The following is a 27,918-nucleotide window of genomic DNA, read 5'->3' as shown; positions in this document are numbered from 1 at the left end:
AAAATCTGAATCAATTTAAATAGATTCTATCGGAGATGGTCTTTCTGGATAATGGGTATCTGGATATTGTATCCTATAACTGTACTGTGATTGTATGCAAATCTTCTATTTCTAGTGAGAATTGTGACAATTGCCTCTGTTTCTTAGGGAGCAATGGTTAGCAAATTCAGGCAACTGACATAACATTTTTAGCACGGGAAAAAAGCCCAAAATTGCTCAAAAAATTGCCTTGTGAGTCACTGCCATTACTATTTCCAGTAGAATTCCATATAAACAGAATATTTATTCTATTATATAGCATTGTTATTCCCCCTTTTGCATTTGTATAATGAAAATATTAAGAGGCAATATCTTCATTTTCATCTTGCCTATAAATGGGGTTAATGTCCGCGCTTCCATTTCAGCCTTGCACAAAACTCCAAAAAAATGACATTAGATTACAACAGAGCCAGATTAAACTGATTATAAAAATAACACAAAGATAGCAGAAAAAATTCATGTACCTTTACAATGGTTATTCCAGTCTTCCAAATCCTAACAAGGGTCACATTTTAACCTCATTAGGCTTTGTCACCTGGGCTCATTTTGTCTGGGAATTTTCCACTGCAAGCATTTGCTTAATTAAAATTCAGTAAAAAAAAAAAATCTCTGCACAAAGCATTTCCTGCTGTTCTTGTTTTCAAGCATTAAATCTTAACAGATGATCTTTAAGTTTTCCTTTATGTGTTTTATTTCTAAACAATTCGTATGTCTACTTTCAAAAATCGAATTGCTCTTCAATTGTAGGTACATATATGTATAGCAAAAGAAAAAAATTATTTGATATGTGCTCAGCAGGAGAGAAAATACATGTACATATAAAATCGATCAAAACATAATCAGATGTGAGTCACACACTAACTCCAGTATAGCTCATAATGCTGAGGCTCTAGTTGTTGCCCCTGCCCTAAATTCTTATCTTTGGTTACATTACAGTACCTCTTAAAGGGGTTGTTCACCTTCCAAACACTATTTTCAGTTCAAGGTTATATCTAACTCTACCCCCTCTGGATTACAACTTTTTTTGCTCCCACAAAACCCTTCTTAGACAAATGATACATCTTAACATTTATATATAGTCCTACTTTGAATGAGTTGTTGTCACATTACATTGTCCCCTTGTCCAGTAACACTTTATATATCTGTATCATACACAAAAGACACAACTATCCTGCAAATGATATCCTAATAACAGTGATGTCATGGGTTATAATCATTGCTTACTGATGTCATTTTGTCACATTACACACTAAAATTTGTGTGCAATGTTTTAACGTAAGGGCTTAACTCCATAAGTGCTTTTATCATATTGACAAAACACATTCAACAAGTCAGATGTAGTCCCATGGGTCAAAATATAATGGGACTGATACAAATATTTGACATAAAACATTTGCCATCCCACACAACACGCCTGTTCGGTGGGAACACAGCATGGTGCATCTTAATCCCCCAAGATAAAATCTGATGGATAACCAACATTTTTATCTCCATTGAAATACATTGAGTGCATGATGTAGATGCATGAACAAATTACATCATCTGACTATCTGATCCGACTTTACATTCTAGCTATAGTGGGATCCGAATTTGCAGGATCCTACAAATCTCTAGTTAGTGCATGCTGTTGTGTGGTATTGGATGTCAAGATCAGATCAAAGCTGACCCACAAAATCTGATAAAAATCTCACATGTGTAGTTGTACTCCACGAGGATATTAGAAGTCACCTTGGAATTCCATGACCTGCATAAAAGCACTCAGCCTTTGGCCTTGTCCCTTATAATATGGTCATGAAACTCCTCTGTGACCTATAATATACTTATATTTTAAAGTATCCCCATATATGTTTTATTGAGAGTCATAAAAACTATGACTTCATTCTTGCTTATTTCATAATTAAACAGTACCTGAAACTCAAAACTAATTGGGAACAGATTTGTTACATGAAAATGTTTAGTACTAAATGTTTGGAAAAAGCATGAGTAGTTTTGACCTTAAAATTAGGCATAGGACTATATTCTAATGAATAACAGACTGGCACAGGGTGCGCATGACTTAAAGGAAAACTATACCCCCAAAATGAACACTTAAGCAACAGATAGTTTATATCAAATTGAATGACATATTAAAGAATCTTACCAAACTGGAATATATATTTACATAAATATTGCCCTTTTACATCTCTTGCCTTGAACCACCATTTTGTGACTCTATCTGTGCTGCCTCAGAGATCACCTGACCAGAAATACTACAACACCAACTGTAACAGGAAGAAGTGAGGAAGCAAAAGGCAGAACTCTGTCTGTTAATTGGCTCATGTGACTTTACATGTGGTTTGTATGTGTGCACAGTGAATCTTTCGATCTCTGGGGGCGGCCCTTATTTTTTAAAATGGCAATTTTCTATTTATGATTACCCAATGGCACATACTACTAAAAAATTATATTATTATGATAATGGTTCATTTACATGAAGCAGGGTTTTACACATGAGCTGTTTTACTCAGTATCTTTTAATAGAGACCTGCATTGTTTGGGGGTATAGTTTTCCTTTAATGCAGAGATGAATGTAAGTAATTTAAAACATTCCAGCAGTTCAACAAATTTAATTTCTCTGTCTTTACCATGACTGATTTGGTCAACCGGGAAAAATGCTTTGCTGGACCAGAGCTTTTTAGTTCCTCCCAGAGCATTAGTTGGTTAATCTTATATAATGGGGGCTACATGTGCCATTAGCTTTGAGCATCCGGTACAGGTTTATATTAATGATAGCACAGTGTACATATATTCCACAATACAAAAATAACAATATTATTAGTTGGAATATAGGGATGAGCAACACATTTCACCACGTTTTGCTGAGAAAAAATGCCCATAGACCATAACAGATAGTTTGAAAAAAAACTAATAAAACGTGAACAAAATAAACTATAATCTTATATTATATTAGTCAGCTTTAGTCAACAGAGCACAATTTGTATTTTGTGATTTTCAGACCATTGCCAATATCAACTCTAACCCTAGTTATCTCTGTTGACAATAGGGGATCCATGTTCCCAACAGGGATGGGATCTACTGATCAGTTCCAGCAAATGAACTACTGCTTCATGCCCAAAGTACCATTTATTTATTATGCAAGGATCATCGCGTTCATTTGTTGCAGTCCAATTTGTGTAGTGCAAGGGCTTTTAATCCATGTTATGAAAATAAATCCTCTAAACTTGGCATAGATGAACAGTTGAGCATTATTTGCAATACATTTCATTGATTCACTGAAGCCTGCTATTTGTCCTGCCAAGAGTTATTATGCTCAGAATTAATTCAGCTAGGCAGGAGCGCAGAATAAACAAATAATTGTTGTGCTTCTCAGTGCAAATCTGGAGCCTTATTCACTTCCTTACATCAGGTGGGGAAACCAGCTGCAATAGGATTTGCTGTCAATTCCAACAAATTTTAGTGCCAGTCAGAGACAGCAAATTACTGTTTATCTCACACTGTATTCTGCAAAAGGCAGCAAAGCAAACACACGGTACATGGAGAAAGCAGAAAACTTTAGGGTGGTGGCACATGTAGCGTTCCGGGGAGATAAGTAGTCGCCCTGCGAAAACCTAAGCGATCCGAATGCCATCCCGCCGGCGATTCACATTCTAGCCAGTGGGAAGGCATTTCATTTGAGTCGCCCAAAGAAGAGGAGATTCGTCGCTGGGCGACTAATCTCCCCGGAACGCTACGTGTGCCAGCACCCTTACAGGCTAATCGAATAAAAGAAGCAATGTTTTCTGAAGTCTAGTAACCCGTAGAAACCAAGCAGAATTTTGTTTTTAAACAGCTGTAACAGTAAAGGCTTTCTGCTGAAGCAAATGTTGCATCTTTTATTCCTTTAGCCTCTTTATACAGCAAAAAACAACGATGAAAACTTTGCAGAAGGAAAAAAAACACTGCCTGGAACTGTTCAAACAGGTATTACTTGGATTATAACACTCCAGTATGGAGTACACTCCAAAAACTTCAATTAATTGTTCTAATACAAAAATAATGTATGGCAGAAACAGGGTACCTGAAATACTTTCCCAATGTTGATCATGTAAATCGCCAGTGAGAAAGCACACACATCAATAACCACTGGCGATTTACATGATCACCACTGGGAAAGCAATTCGGGGTTAGATTAGTCACCTGCGGTAGTGCAAATTTATCGTGGTCAACTAATCTCTCAGTGGGCTATGGTCCTAATAGAGGACAAACCTTTTCTTTACTTTAAAACATGTGTACACAGTATAGTGCCAATTCCTGCACAATCCTTGCCCATTTGCCACCGGCTCCCTATGTGCATGCCTTGTTTCCCTATTAGCCTCAAGCACATAGTCTTTGCGACTATTCAAAATGCCATACTTACTTATCTGTATGCAATAAAGCTGGAGGCAATGAACTGAAGGAGACAGGTTGTTTGTCCGACTAATTACATACAGCAGCAGCGGTAACTATGAACAAGACACGGCAAGTTCTGCATCTGAGGTAACAACTTCCAAGCAGATTTGAGATCAAAATACATTAAAGGCTACGTAAAATAGAATAAAACGCTTTGTTTACAATGAAAATTTTCATTTTAAATGCCAGGGTCTTTAAATACATACACATCTGCTTAAACTTTCCTTCGCTGAACTCTTTGAAGACGCAATGCCATCTGCAGAAAAATCTAGACACTGCCTTTAAAATGACCCTAACACCTGCCCTTTGTGATTCTTCTACTTGTTCTTTCTGCTCAAAATCAGTTGAAACTTTAGGCCAAACACTATTAGCACACCATTTACTGTATAAATATAGAGCCAAATGTTGAAGTTGACAAAGGATGCTGTAGATCTGACACAACCGGGGTACTAAAGATTGGTTTATTTTGCTTTTGGCATTTAGCCATCCATCCCCAATCCAGTCATGCACCAACTCACCAACATCCAGCAATCAGATAACAGCCCAAGTTTCAGCGTTCTGTATGATTCATGGCCAAAGACTGCAAACTATGCACTGCTAATAGTAATAATGTCAGAAATATGTAAACACAGTTGAGCAAGAGTCAATCTGTGGGCTTTTATGCCCTTGCTGAACTATGGTTACACTCGGTGAAAAGTCTCTGGGAGCTGATCCACAACCAATTAGATTCACTGGTATGAAGACATACATCAAGTTTAATCCAGTTGCTGACTATTTCTGCAGGTGCCTGCATTCGCCATGGAATACATGTGAATATACATACAGAACAAACAGAAATGTGTTAAGCCCTTTATGGTGCTCGTACTAAGTGGTACGAGCACCAAAATTACATTTGTTCTAGGCAAGAGACAGAGTTGAATAAATGTAAAGACAAACTAAACACCAAATAGTTGAATGATTGAGCCCTATATAGTTTCCTTGTCCTGCTCTCTTTTGCTGGGTGCTTCAGGTCTATGGCACAAAAAAAAATATTTCTCCAGCAACAGAGAAACCCCCTTTGTTCTACCTGCCAACGCCATGAATGGAAACTTGCTTACAGTATGACACTTGACTTTGGCTCAAATGATTAATGCCGTCATTAAATAAGCCTCACTGAGAAGGTTCAGATACACACACAGAAATGGAGAGTCCCAGAAGAGCATGTATACACAGACACCCAAACAATTGCAATACTTTTATATAACAAGACGTGTATAGTTGGATGACGAGTATTTGCTCAGGTTATTCAGCCAACAGCACAAGCAAGTACTGTACAAGTAGACGTAGACAACCTCTGCTTCAGTTGTACAGAGACCATTACAGCAAATAGCTAGTAAAACTGCAGGCTGCACCCCACTCTAACACTTTCCCTGCCCCTCAATAGCATAGTTGTATTCTGTAGTTATGATCACACAAAACCAAGAGGTTTCATTCCAGGGTTCAAAATACAATTGATTTCATTCAGGTGTATCCATATCCATGTGATGCTGTCTTGCAGTCCATCTACGCTACCAGAAAAGTTCCATCTCCTGAATATAAACATAGAAGGTTGCAAATTTGTCTGGGTCTTTTATGTTATGGTTGAATGCAAGAAAACTTCTCAAGGATCAAGGACTATCCTCTCACTTGCAAATATGTCAACAAATCCTTTTGGTCCAAAAACAATGAGCCACCATATGCAATGACCATGCACATCTCAGGCCCCCATCGTCTGACTTGTTTTTTTATTTGGACAAAAAAAAAAATCAGAGACCATGCTCTGATTGATCACACAAGCTAGCAGAGTTAAAGGGAATGCCCACAAGCTTCCCATTATTCAGCCCCCATTCTGGAAAGGCAAAAAGCTGCACTTTCAGGGAACAAACTGCAGGACAGGGAGCAAAAACATGGAGCTGGGACCACATTCCACGCCAAAAGTTTGGGCAAGGGCACTTCGCACACCATATAAAACAAAAGATGATGTTTATCCAGGTGCAGTAACCCACAGCTCGCAAAAAGATGTATGCTTTTAAACAGGTAACCAGTAAATGCTAACTGCTGATGGGTTGCTGTAGCTGAAATATATTTAGAAACCATTTATTTAATTAGTTTTAAAGGAACAGTTAAGTGTAAAAAAGAAAATTGGGGAAATAGATAGGCTGTGCAAAATTAAAAATGAAAAAATGTTTCTCATATAGTTAGCTAGCCAAAAAATATAATGTATAAAGGCTGGAGTTGGATGTGTAACATAACAGAACACTACTTTGTGCTTTTCAGCTCTCTGAGTTGATCAGGGACCTTAAGGGGAGCCCACATGGGACATAAATGTTCAGTGAGTTTGCAATTGATCCTTAGCATTCAGCAACAGTTATGACCCTTGCGTTCCCCCCTCAAGTCACTGATTGGTTACTGACTGGTAACCAATCAGGGGAAACCAAGAGCGATGCAAAGCAGGAAGTAGTGTTCTGGTCTGTTATGTTACACATCCAGTCACTCCAGCCTTTATACATTACATTTCTGGCAAACTAGATTAGAAACATTTTTATTTTGCACAGCCTATTTACACAGTTTTTATTTTATAATGAACAATTATTTTAATAACATCGTTGTGTGTCGGCCATAACCACAAAGGGTACAAATAATTGCTGATAATTACCTATTAAAAAGACTTCAAGGTCATTTTGTTTAGTTCATTTTAAAGTGGTAATTGTGTGTAAGACGCCCTCTCTGGCTGTTCTTTCAACAGGTTGTGGTTTCATTAACCACTGCCAAATCTTGTATTCCGCTTATCATTTTAGCTGCAATAGCTCCCCTCATACTCATAGAATTACATTGCAAATTCTAGATTTCTTTTATTAAAAACGCTAAAAACAAGTTATGTTATGCACAAATAGAAATAATACAGCATTGTCTGAATGTGCTTAAGCACAAATGTCTATTCGACAGTTATCCAGTCCGCTATTGCGTAAACTGCAACTCCCAGCATCGTCTGACAATCCCAGAAAACTGTAGTTCGACAACAACGGAGAGGCTGGCCATTCTTGCTATAAACATTGACAACACATTTGGCGGCAGACACAGAGAAAAGGATGTTTATATCTTCTGGCAATAAGCACGGAAGCAATTACTCGAAGGCACCTCTCACCACAGACAACCTATGCACCTTATAGTAGAGCCAGGACTAATTAAAGACCAGCTCGATAGTCACTGACAGACATGCTGATTCAAGTCTCCATTCAGTAAATAATATATCTCAGTAGAATTACACTGCCTTGCGAAACCAGTGTACTCTATTCGCTCAACACCTCGTATTTCACAAGGGGGGCTTCCAAATTCAGCGAGGGCTCCAACGGAATCCAAAGGCTGGCTGCTCTTTCCCAAAAGAGCATGAATGAGAAAGATCATTTGCAGCATGCAGGAAAGCAACAGAGACGTGTCAATACAAGTTTAGTAGGTTTTGCCTACACCTCAGTGGCATGTAAAGATTAAAGTCTGCTGCTGAAAACTATCCACTTAATAGGGCCTTTTATTTTGGGCTTTGCTCCCTCCATATGTCATGCATACAGTGTCATCCAGACTGATAACATAAGATGCTAAGGCGCACCCACGCACTATTAATGAGTAGCGCCTGAAGATGTTATGGAACATTCTGTGTTTTCTTTGCACTCAATGAGGACAGCTCATGTTTTGCTTCGGGTCCAGACAGGTCCTGGGCTCCCAGTTAATCTGACAGGCATCACTACCCTGGTACTTCATGCCACTGATTATGCTATGCTATAATCATAACAACTGGGAAGCACAATATAGTGGAATTTAACCCTTTGAATGCCAAGAAACGCGTACAATTCCTTACACTTCTTCCCCTGCACGCACAGCCTAACCTTGTAAACTGCGACAGTTATAGGTGAATTATTTATTCCACTGATATTAAGACCCACCAGTGCTTCAGAATAAACAAAAGTAAGACCTAATTAAAGGAATTCTGTCATGATTTTTATGATGTAGTTTTTATTTCTAAATTACACTGTTTCCAGCAGTAAACTGAAGTTTATCACAGCACAACTCACATGACTGGGCACAGCTGGGAAACTGACAATATGTCTAGCCCCATGTCAGATTTCAAAATTAAATATAAAAAAATCTGTTTGCTCTTTTGAAAAACGGATTTCAGTGCTGAATTCTGCTGGACTAGCACTATTAACTGATGCGTTTTGGGGAAAAAAAACATTTTTCCCATGGCAGTATCCCTTTAAACTATCCCCAGCCAGCCACCTGAAAAGCATTCATTACATTCTAAAAACAGAGCTGTTGTATTTACAAACAAAAGATGGAGACCTTTGTGTGTTTATTTCAGAAGACTCTGTGATCTCCAACCCACATTTTTATCCAAACTAGGCCCACTGTTTGACCTACATCAGTTTTTCCCGAAACTCAACTTCGAAGTTATGTAACTCTAATGTATGCAGTTAAACGTATTTCTGATTTTGTTTGTCATCTAAAGTTCTAGTAAAATGAAACAGAAGCCCAACAGTTCCCCACTTGGGTTGTCCAAGGACCATGGTTGGGAAATCAAGGTCTTTTTTTCCCAAACAAGCAGACTATTTTGTAGGTAAACCATGGGTACCAAACCCAACGCAGCTCTCTGACAGCAGACATCAATGTAGTAGAGAACATATCAGTCATAAATACAGCAAATGTATATACGCACCAGCTTATGGCTGATTTTATGTCATAAGGAAAAGTCTGCATACTTTATCTAGTCCTGTACTACATGCAACAAACACATTTTTAACTTTGCCAATGTAAGAACGTTCTTTAATAGCAGAAATACCTGGAGTCGTGATTACCTGAAGTCAGATACACAATCACTCAGTAAGGATAAAACTGAAGCTTGGGACTAGCCACTTTACTTGCTTCCATGAAAGATCTTTTGCAGACATTGGCTTCTTTGTTCAAGCAAAAAAAAGGGAGAAAAAAACCTCTGTACTGTTCAATTGCTACAGTCCGATTGTTGCTTCATGGCTCACAAGCCACAAAGATTTGACAGTGGATTTGCTAAAGCTTTTAATGTGCACGTAGGCTCTTAGTCTTATTCTACAAAGATGCAACATAAAAGAAGCAGCTCCTACAAACTATAGAAAAATGGGGGATAAGAGAAGAAATTGATCCATCCCAACTCCCAAGGAAACCTCACCTGTGGAAAAGAACATTGAAGCAGTGACATGGATAAAAGGTGGTTTCCTTTACAGAAAAAGACAATCTGTCTGCCAGTGTGCTTCACCACTCGAAGACACTGAACTGGATATACAAAATATTGTCCTTTAGGTCAGGTGTTCAAGTTAAACTACACATTATCCCTATTCGCTGATAAGTGATCATAAGCAAAGTTATAGCCTCTTGTTGAAGGATCAATAAAGATTATCAGGGTACTCGTAAAGGTGGAAGGTATGAAACAATGTTTCAAATGGGTAATCCACTTTATCAAAACTTGTCAAAACTTAAGGTGGCCATAGATGCAAAGATCCGCCTGTTTAGCGATGTTGCCAAACGAGCGGATCTTTCCCCGATATGCCATTAACAGGCATGGCTATATCGGCGGTAATCTGATTGTTCGGCTCCGGCGGGATCGGCCATAATGTGCCATGGGCTCCGGCGGGATCGGTCAGGTCAAAATCAAACCTGACCGATCGACCAAACGACCGATCTCCGCCAGACGAAAGATGTTGGCACACGCCACACACGATCCGAAAATCGTTCGATCGGATCTGTGTGTCTATGGCCACCATTAGGGCCAGTTTTATAAATCTAGAAGGATTCCCAGTAATTAAATTTTTTTTATTACTCTTATTGCATTTGTTGCTGGCATATGTCAGCAGTAGTCTCTTTATCCCTGACTGAGCTTGCGCTGTGACTTTAAATTGTAATTGTTACAATTGAAAACATCAGTAGCTGGAATGTACTAGCTAAGTATAAAAATGAGTGGCTGGCATGTAAGTTTAAAATACATATTATTGGCTGGTATGTAACAGTTTCTAGATCAAGAATATTCATTTGTGGTCGGCATGTAACAGTTTAGAACACGCGCTCGTGGACAGCATGTAAACTGATTCATTTTTTGATGTGAACTGTTTACCGAAGGATTAAAACTAAAAACAAAAAGCAACATTAACATGTGTTATCATAGATCTAACATTTACAAGTGCTGGTTTTAATTATAACACTAAACTAATTACTTAGGGGTATCTGATGCAAAAGAGAAATTAAAATTACATGTAACAAATTTCCAGTGCACTGGAAGGGACAAACAAGCAACACACAATGGGAAACATTTGGCAATGCAATCGTAAGATAGAAATCCCACCGAAAATAAACATAATGCTGACATAGAGGCAGTTACACATGCCCTGCTTTTTTTTGCATTATAAAGTAAGGATATGAAACTTGTGCCCTCTCTGCATTATCAAAGTGACTTAAATCACTCTCAATGACTTAAAGGAGAAGGAAAGCTACCGAAGCAGTTTATTGCCAATAGATTAGCCACAATAGTGCAAGCTATAACACTATATTTATTCTGCAGAATGCTTTACCATACTGGAGTAAACAGCTCTAGAAGCTCTCTGTTTGTTTAGGATAGCGGCTGCCATATTAGCTTAGTGTGACATCACTTCCTGACTGAGTCTCTCCCTGCTCACTCATAGCACTGGGCTCAGATTACAGCAGGGAGGGGAGGGGGGAGGAGCAAACTGAGCACGCTCAAGCCCTAGCCCTGGAGGTTTATGCTGAAAACAGGAAGTCTGATACAGAAGCCCATGTGTACACAATAGAAGGAAAGAAATGCTGTGTTTCTTTTGACAGAGGACTCAGAGCAGCATTACTTTGAGGGTTTACTGGTGTATTTATATAGACCTTTCTGATAAAGCTTACTTATTTTTAGCATTTCCTCCTCCTTTAAAAACAAATTACCTGCAAGCTCTTGTCTGTTTTGTGTGTGTCTGTCTGTGAATGTTTGTGCCAAAAATAGGTTGTGCTAACTATGTTTACACAGTTAGAATCCAGGTACAACAAAAAAAGAAAATCACACACACAAAGGCACAGTTCCAAATATGGTTGACAATGGCAGTCTGAATTGTTTAAATTTTACCCTGAGGAGCAGAGGGGTACATCAAAAAAACGTGTCTTTATCCCAAACATTATGGAGGGCACTGTATGTTATCTGCAATGCAAATAAATTACCCCTTTAAACTGTGCAAAGATTCTAAACACAGTGTGTGAAATCTGAAAGATCCTTTTCACAGAAAGTCATTGCAGAAAATCCCCTGGGATAGCCCTCCGCATTAAGGTGCTACCACTGTTACATGCATTCTTAGATTAAATCTTTCATTAGTCCCCAGCCTGGGAGTCACCTGCTAAATCTAAGAGTTTGCAGGAAGGGATGTCTCATTGTAATTCCCATCTGCTTATTTGCACACATTCACATTAATTTGGTTGAAATTTATACTTTATTTGGTTTGAAAACATGTTTTCTTAAAAGTTATTAACATAAATTAGTGATGCAGCAAAAATCACAAAAAATTCGTGATTTTTTTTTTTTTATAAAATCTGACTTTTAAAAAAACTCACAAACTTTTCGGAATTTATTAAACCCCGAGGATGGGAAAAGTCCAAATCTGAAAATTCGGCAACTCAGACCTGTCGAGGTTGCATATAAGTCAATGGGAGAAGTCCCAATGATTTTTTGATGTGGGCTGGGTTTTTGGCAATATCCAGAAGTTTTCGGGAAAAATTCTGAGTTTTCGGGTGAACAATCCGAAAAAACATTGAAAATCAGATGAAAAATCAGAAAATTTTTCTGGATTTTTTCCTGCAAAAAAATTGTCGGGAAAGTGTACTAATAAATAAGGCCAAAAAACCTGTGCAGATTTGGTCGGAGTTTTTTTCAGAAAATATTGAGATAAATTCGGACTTTGATAAATAACCCCCTAACAGGTCTGATTAGCTTCTAAAGAACAAGGGATCAGCGTTCTGTTTGCCAGCTATTATTGATATTAAGGATGCTCCAAATGCATTTGCTCAATTCCCAAGCATTTTTTTTTTGCAGTATTTGGACTCAAATAGGCCCTTTATTTGGCACATCCTTTATCTTATTAACATAGTAAGTTAGGTTGCAAAAAGACAAACATCTATCGTGTTCAACCTTGTAAGACTATATACAACCTGCCAAACAGTTTGGCGCAACCCTTCAAAATTAAATTATAGCTCAACAAAAGTCCTAATTTAGAATATAATATAACCACAAAAAAAAACATTTTGTGAACCAAATAATCAGCCCAATACATAACACAAATGGATGGCACAAAATTATATTCAATTTATATTATTGATGCTAAGTAGGCTATGTAAACTTTTGGGTTAGTTTACATTACATGTTATGACTGACCAAGACTGTGGTTTGTTAAAGAGAAACCTAAAATCAAACTGTCTGCCTAAAATACGCATACTGTATTTACATTTCTAGTAGATTCTGTTACGGCAGAACAAAAACCAGAACTGAAGGATATCATTTAAAACGAGAACTCAGCCCTGAGAAGCAGTTTGTGCAAATTACAGGTAACCGGGCAGATTAAAAGAAGCACCAAAATAAATAATTTTCTAGTTGAATTACGTAGATCAATGATAATTGACCACAAGTTGCTACGGCTAGTGCGCTAGTTAATTGTATATCTATATTAGTGAACAAATGTCATTTTCATAAAAGAACACACAATGTGGCTCCACAGCTTGCTCGTGAGATTGATCTAAAAGAGTCTAAAATAAGGGCCAGAGATGTTCCCATTCTTCTGTACATTAATTCTTATAACGTATGTCTTTGTAAATCATGCTGTAAATATTGAGTAGGGTTTTGTACGCATGGGGCACTATTACAACTAGCCACACAGGATGCCTGCATATTTGAGCATATTGATGAATAATGTATAGGCCAATCCATCCACAGCATAAAGCATGCCACAAAAAAAATGCAAAAGAGTAGTGCTGTATTGATAGATTTCCCCCAGTAACTCAGTGAAGCAAGCAGCAAATCTCAGTGATGTGTAAAGACATCAACATGCAGCAAAGACATCTTCTGTGCAATACAGGTATGGGATTGGGAAACCAATTATCCAGAAAGCTCAGAATTACAGAAAAGGCTGTCTCCCATAGACTCCATTATAATCAAATAATCTACATTTTTTAAAATGATTTCCTTTTTCTCTGTAACAATAAAACAATACCTTCAAAAACACAAAGTAGTGCTACACAATAACTCTGACCGCTTTTTGTAGCGTCAGGAGCAAACTGTGACTCTGTCTGCTCAGGTCCAGTTCAAACTCCAAAACATATTTCAGCAGCACTCCGATATAGTGAAAATATAATTTATTTGTGTTAGGCTGGTCAAGCCCGAAACGTTGCTTCATTTGTTGCACAAATAAATTATATTTTCACTATATCGGAGTGCTGCTGAAATATGTTTTGGAATAAAACAATACCTTGTACTTGATCCAAACTAAGATATAATTAATCCTTATTGGAAGCAAAACCTACACGCGCCTGTGTGAGTACAGCCCCATTGGAAAAAATTTAATGCATCTATTCCTGCGCTCCCCTGTGGCAGAAAAACGGAACGCAGGGGAGCGCAGCTACTACCACTCGTGAGTAAGAGCCCTTAAGGCATGAAGTCTAGGTCTAAATCATGGAACGATCCATTATCCGGAAAACCCCAGCATTCTGGATAACAAGTCCCATACCTGTACAATGACATTCCCTAGACTCTGGGAAACAGATGCTTGCAGCAAATCTATGCTTAGAGTTCCTCAGCACATCTTATTTTGGCTTGAGGATCACCCCACATGGTCAGCGCTGTCAATGTCACAGGGCAGCAAATTACTTATTGCATACAATTTGCCTTTCAGATGTTATCACTGCCCTACATGAACGTGGGAACAGAATTTCCAAGAAATCTACAGTAAATGGCCTTTACATTTAAAACTCTGGTTTTTAGCTAAAATCCTTGTGGAAACAATCAGCTAATTACTATAATAACTGCCTATTTGTGCAAGAGGCTACAAACCAGAGATCGTTCCCTGTCCCGCAAATCAGATGCTTTAAAAGACGTGTTCTCTATTAAGCACATGTGTTACACATTACATTTATAACTGATCTGCACTTAATAAATTGCCCATTAACTTGATCTTTGGTTTTTTTTCCAAGTTGTCTTAGATTTATAGGTTAATGTTGTCAGAACATTTGGTGCTTTATTTTTCATCATCAAGGTTCACTGCTGTCCTGTTTACAACTCCAGTGCATTAGCCAAATTGCGCACAAAGCCAATAAAAACACTGATGCACAGGCTGTTTATGGTACAGATGGGAAACCGAGCCACATTGTGCCATAAACACAGACAAGAAAATGTACCTATTACTATCATAAACTTACTTCCACTGGGGTATGTGCTAGACAAATAATGGATAACAACAGAAACTCACAGAAATATAAAAAGTGTTATAAAAGATTACGGATAATATCTTTCTGCCCAGCAGCTGCAAATTGAATACCCCTTGTCAGTAAAAGCCTAATTTATAGCAAGTTTTTTACCCCAAATGTGTGTAGAGAGACATAAATGACATCTGACCTCTGTGAATCTCAAGTTTAGTACTAGAAGCACTGTAAACTGAGCAGTATACGTTATTGTCTATTATTTTCTGTTATTTTTACTATTTTTACCTTCCACAGTAAACAGAAGGTTTGTTTAGGCCAGGATAAAGAGCTCTATAATAAACAACCCTCCCTACAAACCACCCCCCCCCCCCAGCGGCAACCTGTCTCTCAAGCTTACAGATATGGAGGATATCATAAAGTCAGGGGTTTAACTAAGAAGAGTCTTTTTTTAACTGCCCCATCCTCTTTCTACGCGTTCTTTACAACTAGGAAGCTGCAAATTAAAAGCACTTTGCCCTCTTTAGTACAAAAAATAACAAAAGCCATAAATATTAGGGTTTGTGCTGAAAATGCTTTTTGCCAGTTGTTTGCCATATGGTAGAGTCCTGCAGCAAGTCGGGTACCCGCGGGTTACCCGCAAAAACCTGCGGTACCCTGCGGGTTGCAGGTAGAAGTTTTGGGAGCGGGTATAGACGCGGGTCGGCGGTTCTCCGGGTTTGCAGGTCTTCTCAATAGCGAGTTTTACTCCTTTTTTTCTGATCACGCCTACTTCTAATGATGTTACTTGCGGTTTACAATGACAGCACTTCCTGTTTGACTCCTTTTTTTTGATCACGCCTACTTCTAATGATGGCACTTCCTGTTTCTTGATGGTCAGCGGGTATCGGATCAGGTTGCGATAAGGTACTTTGGTTGCGGGTTACGGGTTGGGTTTAACAAATTGGTTCCGCACAGGACTCTGCCATATGGGTATATTATTTATTGTAAAATGTATATACAGTAACTTTAAAACCTTATCTGTTTTCAGCTTTGTAAATGGCAGTCCTACAGCCTTCTGGTAACTTATGGTTGCCTTCTGGTTCTTGAAACAATGTAGTAAAAGTCAGTTTTCCTACGTGCCTGTTAGGAGAATATTACAAAGGGCTGGTGGCACTAGGACAGCCACAACAACCATAGACTAAAACTTGTACAAGCGCTTGTAAGGTCATGTGAAAAGCATAAGGGGGGTTATTTCATTAGTCTACATGAGTTCTTTGAGGCTGTTTAGGGCACTTTAGTGCATACATCTGCTGGCTTCTGGTACATTGTTTCTGGAGTCAAAACAAGTAGGGTAGAGAATATACAGTAAATAGACAGATACTGCTTTCAAAAGCAATTATATTTACAAATAATGCTAAAACATCTGAACATGCTTAATGTAAATAGGAAAAGTACTTAGAAGTAAATTTTCTTCTATGATGCAAAAATTGTTTTTGGGTAGCAATGGTCATTCAGTGTATGCAAAATCCATTAATTGTTTTGCATTACTGATCCTTTAAATGAAGCCTTTGAAAAAGAAAATGATAGCATGTCAGTATCGGCATTCATAGAATTGAGCTAAGCCTCAGTAAGCATACTTGAAAAACATTATTGATATTTTCTCTAAAACCACCACTAGGTAAAACAAAATACATCCATTTGTGAAGGGAGATCCTAGAGACATTTCATTTGCCCTCAAAGCCTACGTGTACAGCAAAATGTCTTAAACCACTGCATGCTCTTTATGGCAAAATGGTTATGGTTTTCAATTCATGATAAAACCTTAATGACTGTTTTCGCAAGCTAAGATAATGATTGCTAGATATCGTTTGGACTTTGAGACCTTTAAACAGGTCAAATACACAATCATAGGATATGCTCTGTAAAGATTTACACTACATGCACTGGCTTATTGCTGGGGTGCCAACGTTTAAATGATCACAAGTGTTTTTTCTTTCAGTTCCATATTTTTGATTGTATAAACTAAGGTCCATTTCTCACCGCTTTATGTTCATCAGAGGGAGGAGGCTTTTCCTATCATTTGGTGGCAGACAAAAGATGTGCCAGAGCTTAGCAGAATTGGAAGGCTGGCCAAAAAACATCACATGTGCCTTCTAAAGAAACGAATAGCCTGCACATATCATAAGACTATAGCAGCATATGCACAATTTAACAGGAAAATATACCCTTTTAAACTACAGAAATACTGAAAATACAAACTTCCCAATATTGAAGAGAAAGCTCTAGTCATATGGGGACAGCTAGGGTGTCAGAATATTATATATATTATTAATATTTAAGGGGTTGTTCACCTTCAAGCAACTAGTTGTTTTCAGATAGATCACCAGAAATGACGACTTTTTCCAATTATTTTCTATGTGTGCCCGTTTTTCTAATATTTAAGTCTAAAGTGTAATTTTTCACCTTCTAAAGCAGCTCTGGGAAGGGGGGTCGCCGACCCTGTACACTATTCGAAATGGATACATTTAGTTGATACATTTCTTATCTTTGTCCCTGCTGAGCAGAATCTCTGGATTTCATTACAGGCCGCTGTTAGAATTGATACAATAGTTGCTAATACTCCATAGATGCTGCTGAGAAATGCATCAACTAAATGTTGCAAAATTGTAGCAGTTTAAAGTCTGCATCTGAATTACTGAGTTGCACGACAAACACCAGAGACACAAACATTCAACTTTCAACTTAGATTTTGGAAAAACAGTAAAGAATAAATAATGGAAAGTAATTGAAAAAAAAAGTCTTTATTTCTGGGGTATAATTTAAAAACAACTGAACTGAAAAAAAGTGTTTGAAAGGTGAACAACCCCTTTAATTTTATTTCTAGTTGATTTTTCCACTTTGGGAATTTAGCACATACCATTAAATTTAGAAGAGTATATTCTTAAAGTATGGCACAGTGTAGAAAAAGGAATTATCCACATTCCATGTATTAAAGCCATTCACATGGTTAATCAACACCCAACCAACCCTACTAGACAAATAACTGGGCAGCAAGAGAGGCTTGGCTCTATCTGCCCCCAGACCAGAAGGTTCCCAAAACATGTGTTAATGGAGTTGATCAAAGGCTAGCTGGGTTTTCTTTTGAACAAACACATTCAATGAGATTCCAACGAAAACAGTAAATCTGGCTGCCATGATCATTACATGTTGGCTCCTTCAGCTACTCCTCTACATAGGGTCTGTCTCTAGAAACCTATAAGCATTCCAAGTCATACATTTCCCAAAAGGTTAGATGGGGAATCTCCATGTATTGCTTCCTATTACAGGTATGGGATCCGTTATTCGGAAAACAGTCATCCAGAAAGCTCCGAATTACCCATGCTCATCTTCCACAGACTTCATTTTATCCAAATTTTAATTTTTAAAAATTGTTTATCTCTAATAATAAAACAGTAGCTTGTACTTGATCCAAACTAAGATATAATCAATCCTTACTAGAAGCAAAACCTGCCTACTGGGTTTATTTTAAAGGGATTCGGACATGATTTTTATGATGTAGTTTTTATTTCTAAATTACACCCGTAAATAATTCACTCTACAATATAAAATTTAATTACTGAACCAGCAAGTGTATTTTTTTGAAGTTATAATATTGGTGTGTAGCCAGCCATCTCAGGTCATGTGCTTTCAGAATGAGCCAGCAATTAAGGATGGAACTGCTTTCTGGCAGGCTGTTGTTTCTCCTACTCAATGTAACTGAATGTGTCACAGTGGGACCTGGATTTTACTATTGAATGCTGTTCTTAGATCTACCAGGCAGCTGTTATCTTGTGATAGAGAGCTGCTATCTGGTTAGCTTCCCATTGTTCTGTTGTTAGGCTGCTGGGGAGGGGGGTAGTTGGGGGGGTTATATCACTCCAACTTGCAGTACATCATTAAAGAGTGACTGAAGTTTATCAGTTTATCAGCACAAGTCACATGACATGGGGCAGCTGGGAAATTGACAATATATCTAGCCCCATGTCAGATTTCAAAATTAGATATATAAAAAAATCTGTTTGGTCTTTTAAGAAATGGATATCAGCGCAGAATTCTGCTGGAGCAGCACTATTAACTAATGCATTTTGGGGGAAAAAATGTTTACCATGACAGTATCCCTTTAATGTTAACATGATTTTCTAGCAGTGTTATTTACTAAACTCCAAATGCAAAAATCCCAAAAAATTCATGATTTTTTTTTATAAAATCAAACTTTTAAAAAATCACAAATTTTCAGAATTTATTAAACCCCAAAGATAGAAAAGTCTGAATCAGAAAATCCAGCATATAAGTAAGTCAATGGGAGAAGTCCCAATGATTGTTTAAAGTGCGCTGGGTTTCGTGCAATACCCCGAAGTTTTCTGGCAAAAAGGCATAGAAAATCTGAGTTTTTGGGTGAAAAATAAAAAACGTTAAAATCTGATTTTTTTTTCCCCGGTAAGCAAATTTTCTGTAAAATGTAATAAAATATAAGCGTAAAAAACACAAGCGGATTTGATCGGAGTTTGTAGCAGAAGATGTTGAGATAAAATCGGACTTGAAGATCCAAATTACGGAAAGATCCATTATCAGGAAAACCCTAGGTCCCAAGCACTCTAGATAACAGGTCCCATACCTTTACTATAAAACATGGTTATTCAACATGGATTAGCCATTGGCACAATATTTCTGCTGTAATGACACCTGTGAACCATATTCCAATTATAGTGCAGCAAATTGGAGTGCAGATAAAAGGAAATAATTACTTTCACTGATTTCCATGGAAATTTGAAGAGATGTTTTGTTCTGTGACTAGTCTAGCAATATGTATATAAACTTTATAATATGCTGCAATATGTCTTTTGATTCTAATGAATATGCCCTGAAGTGTGATTTTTCCATTACTATTAAGCGCTCTGTGCAGTCAGTTCTAGTTTTGTTATGCCAAGCAAATTCTACACAGCTGTCTTATGTATTTTTCCACTTGCAAGCGCCCGCTATTGTCTAGAATACAAGTCTGTATACAATTCTGCTCGCTGCTGCTGCGCTCCACAGAGAGTATGGGAATGTGGTAAAATGAGAATGAAGCCATATATGCAACACTGCTAAGGAAGAGCGGATATTACAGCTAACTAAACAGTTATGGTATCTCTGGAAAAGGGGGAACTCCTTAACACTTTGCTTGCTGGCTCTCAGGATTCTTCCATGACATTGTGCACATCAGTTGCTTAACCATGCATTGTGATTATAAAAGAATGCATGCACATATGGAGCCTCATTATGCAATTTCTCTTGAAGAGGTTTTAATGGACAGACATTATCCTGACTTTCAACAGTTAATTAAAGGGCCACCATATTCTCACATGTTCCAGTTGACATGTTCTTACTATAGAGCAGAGCTGTCCAACTGGAGGCCCGCAGGCCAGATGTTGCTCTCCAAAAGATTGTGGCCCCCAGTCTGCTCACAGGCTCCATAGACCACTGTATGGCATAATTTTAATTCAGTCTGGCCCTCCAACATGTTATATGGCATAGAATTGGCCCATTACATGTAATAAGTTGGACAGCACTGCTATAAAGGATTATCTATGGATGAATTTTATGATACATCTGTGTGCACTCTCTAACAAAAAAAATTAGGATTCATGCACACTGTTCTGCTACTGGTCTATGCTCGTTGTTTTAGAGCACAGAGACCCGCGTAGGTCCTGCCTACATTTGGTCCCTGTTCAAGAAGTGTGGGAATGACACTTAGGCACCCCTCATACCTCCTACCTGTCTTCTAACTTGCATGTCACTTGGGCAAACATCATAGGAACTGATAAAGGACACAGACAGGCCCAAACAGGGTCCTGTCCTTAGCTGCCTGGAAACAAAATGATCGGATGAACCTAGGTCCAACCGGTGGAACAATTGCTGCCCAAACCTCTAGCACCCCACACGGAGCTGTAGATTAACAATAACTGCAGGATCGATGGTGTACCCCATTCCTAATAAGTTATATAGATACTGTGATAACAACACAGTAATTTTTTATGCAGTGCAATTGGCATGTAGCTTAGTGCCTATAAGAGACATGTTGCACCAATTACACAACGTTTACAAAATTATATATATATATATATATATATATATATATATATATATATATATATATATATATATATATATATATATATATATATATATATATATATATATATATATATATATATATATATATATATATATATATATAGAGAGAGTAATTTAAGTCATATCCAGAATGTAAGCTGCACATGCATGGATATTAAAGCAAATGCAGACTATTGTAAAATGAGTTTTAGGTTAACATTACAAAGACAAGCTAATAAAAGCATGAATCCAACATTAGCACAGACCTCATAGACAGCTGCTCACAATAAGCAAACGCCTTTTCACGCAATCACCGGACAGATGTTTGGCATCACACTTACAAAAAAAAAACTTTTCCGATCCTGACAAACCATTGCAGCAGAAAATCCTTGGATATTCAAACAAATCTGTAGCGAGATTAGCAGTGTCAAAGGTGGGCGAATTTAGCTCAATCCTGACGTTACATCCCAAAGGGACATGTGTCAAGACTTCCGCCCCTCCATTACAAAGAGTAACAAAAATGGAAACAGAAATGTCAGCAATATCTGCACACACCACAGCTCTCTGAACCATGTGGCTTCTACACTGGGAGAGTTATTTTCCAAGACTTGGCAATAAGCATTAACATGGGATCATAAACATCTTTTATTGTCCAATTTTAAAAACTGTGACTTAAAGGAATACAGCCGTATAATAAAAAGCTTCTCCAAACAACATGTAATAAAGAGTAAAGAAGGAAGCAGGGCAAGGAAAATTGTAAGCAACTTTTTAGCGCTGCATGGTAGATTACTTTTCATAGAAAGTAAATGACTTCTTTACTTACTCACTGATATATAGAAAAAAATACTGATAGGTTAACTGTAAATATTCATAGTTTTAATATAGTTTCTGTTTTGGGTTTCTTTTAGTAAACGAAATTGAGCAGAAAAGAAGGAATGTAATTTAAAAATAAAAATAGTAGAGAAAACAAAAATGATTGCTATATTAATATTTAATGTACCTTTTAAATCAAGTGAAGACCATTAAATTAAGTTTTAGCATGTTATAGATGGACTTTAAAATTGGCGTCCATTATTTATTTTGTATGGTGGCAGAATCTATTATGGATATTTCTAGTCTGCATCTGATAATATAGGCTATGGTTGGGGGTCACTGACTCTAGCATCAAAAGAAAAGATCAACTGTGCCGCTATAAATAGAGTTTTACTGTTGTTCTCATTTATAATTGATTACATTTTGGCCCTCTGTTATTGAGCTTCTCTTCTGGTCTCATAATATTAAAATTGTAACGAACAAGGAAAGGCTTAATCAATGGGAGGCTTGTCCACATGCTCGGCAGAGTAAAATTAAAAGCAGAACTTTTGCTGCGCTGATTAAGCACACAGCCCAGAGCAGCAGCAAGCAACATAGTGGAACGGCACTGGCTAGAACGGAACAAACCAGGCAGGGGTGCTCTACCGTCAAGGTGAGTAGGATCGGAGGTTACTGTTAACCACATAATAAATTGGCACCCCCCATTTATTAAGTCTTTCCTTGTTCTTTAAACTTAAATAGGTAGTTTGCCTTTAAACAGTTTTTAGCGGTTTTGTATTCTCACACTATCTTGTGCATTTGTAAGGTCAAAAAGAATGGTGATATTAAGAAAACAATGATCAAATAAGATTACGATTCTACTTACCCTTACTGGAGGACTTCGTGCTTGTATTCTCTGTTGCCCACTTTGAGTATTCTGTGCATCGTTTAAGCCACCATTAGTAGTTACACTGCCTTGTGCTCTCAACGCATTTGTGCTATTCCCAGCGCTTCCACCGTCCCCTGCTTTTCTTGGCCTCTGCCTTATTCCATCCAATAGTCTCACTAGTAGAATGTTGCTCGGAAGTTCGTCCACCCCACACTCCACCAGAGTCCTGCACTCCGGGCAGCGCAGCTCTTTCCGAGAGCTCACAATGCCCAAAAGGCAGCGCTTGCAGAATGTGTGTTGGCATGGCAAGACTTTAGCAGAGGCATCGAGCCTCTCAAGACAAACCGGACATTCTAAGAGGTCCAATAATGCCGACTCATCCATGGTTTTATCTACACAGTTTTGCATGGAAAGAAGCATTTGTGAAATATTCACAGCTGGTCTTGATGAAAGCTGATTATGTGATATCCATACCTCTCTTCGTTACCTTAAAGATAGAAAGGAAAAGAGAAGCCTTGAGACATTCAACATTGTGCAATAGTGTTCCTATTATTTTTCAGTATAGATTTTAGAAAGTAATGCATTATCCTAATGCATTATGTACACACACACTATATGAGCTTTAGGCATCATTCATGTTACTTCAGACAGCAATGTTGATGCATGTTGTTTTCCTATTTATGAAGGTGAAAATCATATCCAAAGGAGTTACATTGCAAGATTTTTCATTTAATAAACAGCATTTATGGAAATAAGATGTCCTACAGATTAACATGCAACTTGACAAGACACAAATGATTGTGTTGCAAATTCTGTTCTAACTGCTTGGACAAGACTAGGGTAGGACAACACGAGCGTTTTCTGTGTGATTCGACGCGCTGCGCAAGAACACAGGCGACAAGACGGATGCGACGGAAGTAAGGTAAGATGTCGGATGGTGTTGCAGCGTTGAACCGATGCGACACGATTGTCGGATGCAGACGCTGCGCGCTGCGTCTGCATCCGACAGTTATGCCCTTCAATATTAGGCCTTAGCTTAATATATCCTTCCATATTAAGCGAAGCCCAATATGTCCTTCCATTTTAGGCCTAAACCCAATATGTCCAATATAAAGCCTAAGTTGTTGATCACAGAGATATGAGTTCCAGAACCTTTACTTATGATAACATATATCTCTTTAAAGGAACAGTAACATCAAAAAAATAAGTGTTTCAAAGTAATAAAAATATAATGCAGTGTTGCCCTGCACTGGTAAGGGTCGTGACACACGGGGAGATTTGTCGCTCTTGCACTGATGCACTTACAATTGAGAAGAAAGGAGACGTTATCCTGGCGGGGACTGAGTCCTCATAGGTAATCCGTCGCCGGTAGAGCAACAAAATCCGATCTGGCTGCGGTGAAATAATCATCAAGGAATGAAGCAGTGGTGTGTCTCAACCGGTTCCAAGTATAATGCGGGTAAGACCCATTGAATTAAAACATATACGGCTTTATTGAAGACGCTTAAAAATAGCAAAATAGCAGGCAGGGGAACAGCTCGCCGCGTTTCGTGACGTAAGTGTCACTTTATCAGAAGCATGCTTGTACAACGCATTGGAATATGTTGCTACTTTATAGACAGAATGTGAATGTCACTCAATACCGATGACATTTGGTACCAAGTGATTGAAAGTCGCAACCAGAAGGACTAGATAAATGCATTTAGCTGTTTCTATGGAAACCAGTCACAGGAACAAAGATTCCAGTTTTTAGCCCGTCCGTCCGTATGGAAGGAAAAGACCCTTCACCACAAAAGAAAGGACCTAGAGTGGAGAGTGAAAGACACACAGTAAGACACTCACAGATGTGCAAGTGCCAAAGAATCCAGGGTTTGTTTAGTAGAGAGTTAAGGCTGGGGCAGCATAGGGGTTAATCCCTCCCATTAACCCAGCTGTAGTATAGAGCAGCCTTTCCCTTTTGCTATGGTAATGCAGGGGAATGTGTGAGGAGGAGAGCGTTACACAGAGCACTTCCTGCTACATGTTTGGAGCGTGAGTATAGTGAATGGGGTGGAGCCATTCCCACGTCTAGTGAAAATTCCATATCGCTTTCTCCTCTTCTCACCTGGAGCAATAAGATTAAAGTTTAATGAGCTCTGCCAGGGGATGATACTATGGCTCTGACTTCCTTCCTTACAGCAGCTGAGCAGACAAATATCCTTGTTTACAGCTCTGTTTACTGTCACTCACAGGCGCATTTATAAACCTGCGTATTTATAAACACATCTTTATAATGCATGCGCAGTGATTTAGTACAGATCAGTTGTCATTGACACTTTTTAACCCATCATACGCCACTTTTTCGAGCCACAAATTCTTTGCCTCCTGAAAGTGTCCCATTTACTTCAATGGGTTGCTGCGGGGCTGAGGAGGAGTAAAATAATGATGTAATTAGCAGTGTTAGGCTGGCATTAAATAAATGGCACACCTTTCTAAATATAACAATTAGTTCTTTGTAATGGATTGTGCCTAAAGGACAGAATTCACCTGTAAAGGACTAGTAGGATATTTAACAGTATATCTTAAGCCAGTAGTGCCCATACTTTACTAATACTTTTAGTGATGTTGTCCCATTATGATCTACATCCATAAGAGCATTGTTAGCATTCTGTGCCATAGAAAATATTACTTAAATATTGATTCATGAGAAAATGTATATTGCTATATTTAACAAACATCTACTTCTTAGGTAACCTTAACATAATAAATATTGTAATGAACAGCATGAAACTGGAGGGTCATCTAGACAAGCTGTTTGTTGACAGAGTCTTGAGATCTACTGATCACCAGCTAAAGGTCTATTGGTAGATCCCTATCTACTTTTTGGGCACCCCTGTGCTGTATCAATGTGTCCAGTAAACTACAACTTCCAGGATCAGCCTCTGTCCCAAGGGGAATGCTGGGAGTTGCAGTACAACAACAGCTGAGAAGAATCAGCTTGAGAATGCTGCTGGAATACAGGTATGGGACCTGTTATCCAGAATGCTCAGGACCTGGGGTTTTCCGGATAATGGATCTTTCTGTAATTCATACCTTAAGTCTACTAGAAAATCATGTAAACATTAAATAAACCCAACAGGCTGGTTCTACTTCCAATAAGGATTAATTATATCTCAGTTTGGCTCAAGAACAACCTACTGTTTTATTATTACAGAGAAAAGGGAAATCATTTTTAAAAATTCGGATTATTTGATTATAACGGAGTCTATGGGAGACGGCCTTTCCGTAATTCGGAACTTGGTTTCCGGATAATGGATCCCATGCCTGTATAATAAAATCAAGCACAGCGCTGTGCCAATGTCATACAAATGGTACTGGGTGAAAATATCAGGCAAGGGAGGTCCAAGCAGCTGCAGCCCTCCAGCAGTCAGTGGAAGCAGATACCAGTGCCACATTAGCTGGGGGAAGCTTTTAGGAATCTCTGTAACTGTATAGTTACATGATTAGGAAGGTAAACAGCTCATCTGAACCCCAATTAGTGAGAACAGGCAGTGACACCCCTCCTCACCCCAAAGTAGTCTCACCCATGAGCCCTGCTAACATTACACTTCCCATCTTGTCTTGCCACAGTGCGAGCAGCACCCAGGAGTCAGCACTGACCTGCAGCAGAGGAAGCCCAGGGCTTGGAACTGAGTTGCACAGTTTGCGCGCTCACTTCTTTCAGGGGATTCCTAGAACCGGGGAAAGACGTTCAATCCCAAGAGCGGACTGTGGGGGTCGGTTGAGCCCCTCGGTGTCTCTCGTGCCTTTGTCCCTGCGGCAATATCAGTGAGTGTGTGCCTGGCTCTCTCCCATGAACTCCCTCCTTCTCCTCCCTGCCATCCGACAGGAGCACGTCACGGACATGGGAGGGGGGAACGAGGGGGAGGAGATGGGCTGCTGCTCAATGTGTAATGAGAGAGAGATGGGATTGTGAAGCGATACCGTGGGATATACCAACTGTACTTACTGTGTGGGGATGGAGCGTCATTCTAAATTCGCCTCACGAAGCTCACTGCTGATAACAAGCTGTGAATGATCCAGCAGGGTTGCCAGGTGTCATTTCCAAAACCAGCCAAAGTCAGCTACAAAACCAGCCCAAAACTAGCCAAGAGGCACTTCAAAAATAGCCCAATATGTGCAGTAAAAAAAAAAGTCTAAAAAATAAATGAATATATGTGAAAATATGCCTTTTTCAATTTTTCACTGTTTTGCAGTATAAGGCCCTAATAGTAATATTGGTAAAACAGGTCAACCTCTAGACCAGGGGTGTCCAACCTGCAGGCCCAGGATGGATATGAATGCGGCCCAGCTTGAAGGAGAGAGAAAAGGAAGAGAAGGGAAAAAAAGAAAGGAATTAAGAAATAAATGTATGGAAATACAGAGAAAATGAGAGTGATATAACACTTTGTGCTTTCTAAAGCCGGCCACAGACGCACGATCGGACTTTCCCATCTGCCGACCTGCCACTTACCATTCAGATCAAAGTCTTACCATTCCAACCAAATAAAGTAGTTAAAGAACAGATCAGCTGACGTTCTGCCCCTGACAGCAATCGTACGCTAGACAAAGCTAGTGACAGTCTCCCACTGAAAATCGTACGATCGGTAATACACGCAGAGATATTACCCGCAAGCCGACAGAAATTTTCTAACCTGTCCGATCGACCAAATGACCGATCTCCGCCGGACGAAAAATGACGGGACTTTCCACACACGTTCCGAAAATCGTACAAATCCTTGACGCCTCAATCCTCACTGAGGCAACTTTGGGCAACTATTGAAAACGCGTCGCCGCGTGTGCATTAGTGCAGACGACTTTTCATTGTATGGGGAAAAACACTGAAGCAGTTCGGGGTGATCAAAAGACGAGACGATTAGTCGCCAGGCGACAAAATCTCCCCAAATCTCCTCGTGTGGACTAGCCCTTAAGGCTTGTTTAAGAGGGAGATATACCCAAATTTTATCCTAATTCACCTCTGTTATAGAACTTCAAGAACTGGAGATCAACTGAAATAAAACACAAAATGTATTTGACACAAGTTCAGTGGATTCTGAGCTCAGAAAGAGTCAGCTCCCTGAACAAATATATCACAGGGTTTTTGTAGACTTGGGAACATGTGACATGAGAACATATGAGTACAGGAGTGA

General features: G+C 38.7%; 1 protein-coding gene across 3 annotated transcripts in view; it reads right to left on the bottom strand.

The window, feature by feature from the left end:
• The window catches only part of sh3rf1.S (SH3 domain containing ring finger 1 S homeolog), a 101,678-nt gene extending 74,988 nt beyond the window's left edge, over positions 1 to 26,690 (bottom strand). Inside the window, exons 1-2 of one of the 3 annotated variants that reach the window (XM_018235930.2) lie at positions 26,390 to 26,690; positions 22,748 to 23,237 (exon numbers count right to left, since the gene is read on the bottom strand). In XM_018235930.2, coding sequence (XP_018091419.1) covers positions 22,748 to 23,170 — 423 coding nt within the window. In that variant the 5' untranslated portion in view covers positions 23,171 to 23,237; positions 26,390 to 26,690. 3 annotated transcript variants of the gene reach the window in all.
• Positions 26,691 to 27,918: the final 1,228 nt, after the last annotated feature.

The sequence above is a fragment of the Xenopus laevis genome, chromosome 1S (assembly GCF_017654675.1).
Source record: "Xenopus laevis strain J_2021 chromosome 1S, Xenopus_laevis_v10.1, whole genome shotgun sequence".
NCBI classification, from domain to species: Eukaryota; Metazoa; Chordata; class Amphibia; order Anura; family Pipidae; genus Xenopus; species Xenopus laevis.
The sequence above is the reverse complement of the archived record's forward strand: the minus strand, read 5'-3'. Positions and strand labels throughout refer to the sequence as shown.